Source organism: Echinops telfairi, unplaced genomic scaffold (genome assembly GCF_000313985.2).
Source record: "Echinops telfairi isolate 266 unplaced genomic scaffold, ASM31398v2 ScPeMD7_7457;HRSCAF=8495, whole genome shotgun sequence".
Taxonomy (NCBI): domain Eukaryota; kingdom Metazoa; phylum Chordata; class Mammalia; order Afrosoricida; family Tenrecidae; genus Echinops; species Echinops telfairi.
Window position 1 is genome coordinate 2,804,841 of NW_022111357.1, and position 7,330 is coordinate 2,812,170.

The window sequence follows — 7,330 nt, forward strand, 5'->3', positions numbered from 1 at the left end:
CTTTAAGGTCAAGAGGGCAGCATTTACTCAAGGACAGAGTTCAGAGGGCTAGACAAGGAGGAGGAATGGAAACCGGAAACAGCGAGAAAGTGGGATATGTGATAGTACGTCAAAGGGGATTGCAGTGGGTGAGCTGCAGCTGAAGGCATATGAATTGCTGGATGGGAAACTATGATCTGCTCTGCACACCTTCCCCTAATTCGCAATCATTTTGTTTAATTCTGGAAAATGGAATGGAACGACAAAGGAGCTCTTCCACACCCTTTCAGAAGCCTCCTCGGGTATTAGAGATTGGCAGAGGGGCTACTGTGTAGGGGAAAGAGGAAGACATTGACTTCACAACCTGCCTTTCCTCTTTCTGGGCTGTTCAGCTCTGGCCCCCAACTTCCTGTTCTGCTCAACAACACAGAAGTTCCTCCAATCAACCAGACTCGGATGGGAGTTTGGCAGCTATGTGCTGTTACCGAGACGCACCCCTTAAAGGGTTGTGCCCTCACCCTTCCCTAAGCAACCTGTCCGAGTGTTTCCCAGCCCCCTCCCTCACCCCCAAGCGGTTCTGAAGCATGCCAGTTATTCCATTGTGCTGTATGTCCCGGCCTGCAACTGTAGCATCCTCTGCAGACAGGCCTTCTCTACAGTAGTTGGCTGCCCTGTCCCTTGATCTGGCTCAGCCTGGACCCGTCCTTTCTTCCCTTGCAGGGGACGTGCATATTGCTATGATGGACCAGAGAGGCCAGCTGGAGGTAGAAGTGATTGAGGCTCGAGGCCTGACCCCCAAACCAGGTTCTAAGTCTCTCCCAGGTGAGGCTGAGCAGCTAGGGCGGGATTTTAAAAATGGGGTCCTGGCAGAGAGGGCTGTGCAGTTGAGCTCTGGGCCTAGCAAGTCCTTACCCCTGTTGCCCTGACTCGGTGGGAAGCCAGTGAATGGGACTGAGGATGAGGGAGTGGGAAGAAGCCCCTGTTGCGTCCGCCTTGTCCACCGGCTGCCTGTGCTCAGATCCACGCCCCTTCCCTGGCTGCTCCCCTCAAGACCATCCAAGGGCTTAGCGGAGTGGGTAAACCATGGCAGTGTCCTCAGGACCCTTCTCCTCATGCGTCCTCTCATCCCTCAGCCACCTATATCAAGGCTTACCTGCTTGAGAATGGGGCCTGCTTGGCCAAGAAGAAGACAAAGGTGGCCAAGAAGACCCGCGATCCCCTATACCAGCAGGCTCTGCTCTTTGACGAGGGGCCCCAGGGTAAGGTGCTGCAGGTGAGTATGGTGGTGGTGGGGTGGGGGGACCCCTCACAGACCAGAAGCCATTATTTCTGGAACTTTCCTTTATGATCAGTCCTGTCCCAGGCACTATACCAGGTGTGAGGATGCACCTTACTCAGGTGTGTGTTTTCACAACCCACTGCAGTGTTATTGCACCTGGTTGATTCATAAGGAGACCAAGCGCCAGATAAGAGGCATAGCTAGCAGGTGGAACTATGACTCACCCACTGCTAATATTTCCGAGACCCTGCTCGAAGCTGGGCTTGGTGCTCCCTGCTTCCCAGTGTTATCTTGCCTTAATCCTCCTGATGGTTCTGTGATGTAGGGCCGACTCTCCCGTTTACAAATGAGGAAGCAGAGTCCCAACATGAACAGGGAGGTGACTCACTTAAGGGTTCAACGAGTAGCTTGCACAGCCAAGTTGAGCCCCGATCAGGCTGACCCTCATCTCAGTCGCTTAGACTAACAAAGCCCTTCTGCACGCTGTGAGTTGTTGGCACTCTGTGGCATCCTGGAAGGGAGAGAGGGAGTATTCTGCCATTTCAGAAATGAAGAAACGGAGGCACAAGTGGTTCTAGAGAAATACAGCCTATGGTAAGTGAGTCTCTAAATTTGGTCCTGGGTTTAAGCTCCCACACACTTATTTCCTAGCTGCAGGAGGTAGGTTGTGAAGATTAAATAAGATAATGCACCTGAAGGGCCTACCGTAGTGCCTGATGCATTGAGGTTGTTGTTAGCACTGCCTGGTCCCGCGCCATCTGCGCATTGTTACGTTGAGTTCATTGTTGTAGCCTCTGTCAGTCCATCTCAACAAGGGGCTTCCTCTTTTTTCCCTGCCCCTCTACTTGACCAAGCATGTCCTTTTCCAGGGACTGGTCTCTCCTGTCCATTAGGTGAGACAAAGTCTCCCCATCCTTGATTCGAAGCAGCATTCTACCTGGGCTTCTGTCAAGAGTCTTGTTTGCCTTTGTGGCAGGCCGTGATCTTTTACACCAACACCATCATTCACACGCATCGGGCCTTCTTCAGCCTGCCTTCTTCAGTGTCCAACTTGCACCTGCTTTTGAGGTGGTTGAAAATACTATGGCTTGGTCAGGTGAACCTTCGTCTTCAAAGTGGCATCCCTGCTCTGCAACGCCTGAAATGGGATCTTTGCCCAGGGCAATATGTCGGCCGACTTGACAACTGCTTCTAGGAGCGGTGCTTATGGATCCAAGGAAGATGGCATCTTTGACAGATTTCATCTTTTCTCTAGCGTGATGGTCCCTGTTGGTCCAGCTGTGAGAATTTTGGTTTTCTTTACATTGAATTGTAATCCATACTGAAGGCTCTGGCCCTTGATCTTCATCACAACGGCTTCCTGTCCTCCACATGTTCAGCAAGCAAAGTTGTGTCATCAGCTTACCACAGGTTATTCGTCAGCCTGCTTCCAATCCTAGTGCTATTTTTTTCTCCATGTAAACCAGTTTCTCTGATGTGTTGCTCAGCATACAGATTGAAGTATTTTGAGAGAGTACAACCCCAACGCACACCTTTTCAGATTTTGAAGCATGCAGTGTGCCCTTGTTCTGTTTGCACACCTGCCTCCTGATCCAGGTACAAGTTCCACAGGAGCACAATGACCTGTTCTGGATTTCCCATTCTTCTCAAAGCTCTCCGTAGTTTCTTATGATCCACACAGGCAAATGCCTTTGCATAGTTAATAAAATATAAATCAGTACCTTTCTGGTATTCTCTGCTTTCAGCCAAAATCCACCCGACCTCAGCAATGATATTCTTCATTCTTTGTCCTCTTCTGAATCCTGCTTGAATTTCTGGCAGCTCCCTGTCAATGTCCTGCTCTGATCATTTTGGAATGAACTTCAGCACAATTGTACTTACATGTGCTATCAATCATTTGCACCTTCTGTGGGGTCATCTTCCTTTGGAATGGGTACAGATATGGATCTCTGCCAGTCAGTTGGCCAGGTAGCTGTCTTCCACGTCTTGGCCTAGACAAGTGAGTGCTTCCAGTGCTTCACCAGCTTGTTAGAAACATTTCAATCGGTGTTATCTCCATTCCTGGAATCTGGATTTTTGCTAATGCCTTTAATGCAGCTTGAGCTTCTTCCTCGTTATCATTGGTTCTTGACTCTATACTCCTGGTGGAATGTGGACTAGTTCTTTTTTTGGTGCAGTGACTATGTATTCTTTCCATCTTCTTTTGGTGCTTCCTGTTTCATTTACTATTTTGCCCATTGTGTTAGTCTGGTAGATAGAAAAACAAATTCATAGACACATGTGTATAAGGAAGAGCTTTACATATAAGAGCAATTGAATATTGAGAAAACATCCCAGCCCAGTCCAGATCAAGTCCATAAGTCTAATGTTATAATGCCCATATGTCTGATACCAATCTATAAAGTCCTCTTCAGACTCAGGAAACACATGCAATGATGCCAAATGCAGGAAGATCACAGGCCAGTAGGTAGGAAGCCTTGTGGATCCAGTGGCATTGTAAGCATCTCAGTGCTGAGAGGGGTCTCCATGTGGCTTCTCCGGTCACTAGCATAGTTCCATGTGTCTTGTGAGCTGCTATGTCTCCCAGAGAGTGAGCAGAGAGAGCAAGTGTTCCTGCTTCCAAGGAGGAAATACCGTAGGAGAAGGCCATGCGCACACAGATAAACCCCTTCACTCTTAATCCTCAAATTGACACCAGATTATGTAACTACCACACCCATAGAATATTTTAATATTGCAACTTGGGACACATACAATATGATGGTGGCGATGTTTGGCCATGACTTTGTCTGAGGATATACAGGTGGAGGGGATTCTAGAAGCCAGGGCTGTCTGAGGCCATATGACTTCCATCCAGGGCTTTTCTTCTGATCCAAGGTGCTTCCGCGGCTACCTTGTAAGAGCCCTCGAGTTGCATATAAAGAACCAACCACAGAACCTTAGGGCTTTGTGCAGGCAATCTTGGGAGCCAAAGGGAAGATGAGTAATTCTCTCCTACTTAACCAGGTCAAATTCATTTAATCTATATATACATACACGCACAAATATATATGTGTGTCCATAATAATAGTCACTTATTATATATTTCTATATTAGAGTTGGTCAATATTAATAAATATATATCCATCAATCTATTTACAAAACCCTTCCGTCATCAATTCTATTCCAACTCGTAGCAACTCTGTACAGGGTTTCCAAGACTGAATTTGAAGGGACCAGACAGTCTCATCTTCCTCCCTCTGAGTAGCTGACAGGATTGAACCACTGACCTTGCAGTTAGCAGCCCAATGCTTAGCCCTCCGTTCCACCAGGGGTCCATATCTAGCTATAGATAAATATTCCTTTGTGAGAAAGGGTTCGCTGATAAGCACGCATTTGAATATTGCCAAGCTAGTCTGTTCCCTCCCTCAGCTTTGTGGAAGGTCATGCCGAGGTCCAGTGAGGGTGATGGACAGCACTCAGTGGGGAGTCAGCTATGACCCAGGCCCTGGACTTTGCATGAGGAAAGCTGTTGTCTGGGATGCTGAGAGGCGCTGGAGTCAGACACCCTCAATTGCGATTCTAGCTTGGCCATGGGTTGCTGTGTATCTTTGGGTTAATGAACCTCTCTGAACTACACCCATACCTAACTGGCTGGTAGGAACAAAGGCTTGGGTCTGGCATGTCCTCAGTGCTCAGTGATTGGTTGGGAAAGTCAGCCTGGGTTCTGGCTCTCACTGCCCATCTGTGGCCTGGCAGCACTAGCACTCTCCAGGCCCATGGTCCAGCCTTGGGGTGTGTGGGGTGGCTCATTCCTCACACTCTTCCTCTCTTTTGGCAGGTGATTGTCTGGGGTGACTATGGCCGAATGGACCACAAGTGCTTCATGGGCATGGCCCAGATCATGCTGGATGAGCTAGACCTGAGGGCTGCAGTCACTGGCTGGTATAAACTCTTCCCCACCTCCTCAGTGGCCGACTCCACGCTCGGATCCCTGACCAGGCGGCTGTCCCAGTCCTCCCTGGAGAGTGCCACCAGCCCCTCCTGCTCCTAAGGACCACAGGAAGAAGGGCTGGAGTGGTGGTGTGCAAAGGGGTGCCAGCGGGGCCCCCACCTCCCCCCTGTACATAGTCTTCATGTCTAAAGGGACCCTGTGCCCTGCTGCATGCCCATGGGCTCCTGGGCTCATCCCAGCTGGCAGTGGAGACTACGTGTGTGTGTATGTGTGTGTGTGTGTGTGTGTGTGTGTGTATATGTGTACTCTGTGTCTGTGTGACCACCTTGATACATGTCTATCTGTCTGGGAAGTCAGTCCGCATGACTACTGGGCAGAAACCCTTGTCTCTTTGTATCTTATTGAAAAGAAACCCAAAGGAATGTTGTGTGGGCACAACTCACCAGAGGGGTCCCTAGGCATACAAGGTGGGGGCTGGGGGGTGGAGAGACACAGGGCTTTCCTGCCTGGTCCTGGGACTGGGCCAGCACTTACGTTCCCTCCCTGTGCCTCCTCCTGGTGGTCGCTGCTTAGTCCTCCATCTTGTCCTGTCCCACCCTCTGCCTCTCCCCAGTGCTGCTGCTGCTGCTGTTTTGAGGAATGTAGCATTCATTGCAGCTGACCACGCTGGAACCCCCACCCCACTCCTTTCTCTCCCAGCATCATTTCTCCTGCCTGAGCAGCCCTGGGCACTCTTCCCACAGATGCCCTTTGCAGCATGTTAGGGCCCTGGGCAAGGCCCCGGGGGACACCGCTGCTGCCCAGGGACTGAGGGCTTGGAGACCTCTATCTCCCTTGGGCTGGAGCCACCTCCTTCCTACAGGTGGAGGCTTTGATTCAGAGAGGGCTGGCCAGATCTCTTAGAGGGAGGGGCCAGGCCCCCCACCCCCACCCCCCTGAGCATCTGTTCTTGATCTCTTTCTTCTCATCAAGACTCCACATGCCACAGGTGCGCTCCTTGTGGACCTCAGGAGGCCGGGAGTGGAGGGCCTTGACCTTTAGAGAGAGGGATGTTATCTTCCACAGCAGGCAGTCTCTGGGATTCCTGTGTCCTCCCCAGGCCCTGCGGGGGTGGGGGTGGGGGGCATCCTTCAGGCTCATCTCTGGTGGGGTGTGGCTTGGTGAGGAGGTGCTGGGCTAGGGTTCTTTGCTGGAATAAGGAGGTCTGAGGCTGGCTTGTTCTGAACCACGGCCAAGGGTCCCTTTAGACCTTTGGAGATTAGCTGCATGAAGTGGCTCACTTGAAGCTCGTCTTTGCTCCTTTCCAGACTGGGGTCTAAAAGCTCCGTCATGCTTGGGCTCCTGGCTTCAGACTCCGGACCGCCAGTCACCAGCTCTGTACAAGCAATACTTACCCCTCTCGCCCTGCCTCACTGCCCTTAGACAGTGGCAGGGCTGGCTTGCTCGAGGCACCTGCCGCATCTGCTCTCTGCTTTCTTGCCCACCCCAGTCCGCTCAGAGCTTTTCAAACTCTGGCCTGATATGATATCTGGCCCAAATTGGTAGAGGCCAATTCCTGGACTGGATCTTTTGAGGGGACTGCTGGTCATCCTGGCTCACAACGGCCCTGCCCCGGCCCTGTCCCTGGTGCCCTCTCAGTTCTCTGGGGAATGTAAAGGGTGAGAGGTTGCTCCAAAAGTGGACCAAGCCACCCCGGGGCCATGTTGCGTGGGGAGGGAAGAGCGGCGAGTCATGGGGAGCGTACCCTTTTGCGTGGGGAGGGAAGAGCGGCGAGTCATGGGGAGCGTACCCTTCAGCCTCTTCTCCATCCCGGCGGCTTTCCCAGAGCACGGATGTGACCCTGAGTCGGTGGACGCGGAGGCAGAGGGAGAGCTTCGTGCTGTTGCAAAGCACAGATTGCTCGGCCTCGAGGCCTGAGGGTTCGAGCGCCATTCCTAACAAAATCCAGGTGGACAGGATGGGGGCTCCGAGAGGGTTGGAGGAGAAGGCACCCCGAGGCTCAGGCCACCTCAGCCTTCCGAGAAGGTGGGTCCCTGTGAGATGGACACCTGTGAACCCTACCTCTTCCCCAAGGAAAGTATGGGAAGAAGCCAGGGCCAAACAGGTGCTCTCTCTGGCCCAAAAGTGAGTGTGGTGGG

At 51.7% G+C, this 7,330-nt stretch overlaps 1 protein-coding gene across 1 annotated transcript in view; it reads left to right on the forward strand.

Moving 5' to 3' along the window:
* Positions 1 to 6,938, forward strand: part of RIMS3 (regulating synaptic membrane exocytosis 3) — a 16,187-nt gene extending 9,249 nt beyond the window's left edge. The window contains exons 4-6 of the mRNA XM_013005242.2: positions 700 to 801; positions 1,113 to 1,252; positions 5,079 to 6,938. Of these exons, the coding sequence (XP_012860696.1) occupies positions 700 to 801; positions 1,113 to 1,252; positions 5,079 to 5,291 (455 nt within the window). The 3' untranslated portion in view covers positions 5,292 to 6,938. The remainder of the gene's footprint in view (positions 1 to 699; positions 802 to 1,112; positions 1,253 to 5,078) is intronic.
* The last annotated feature ends 392 nt before the right edge of the window (positions 6,939 to 7,330 follow it).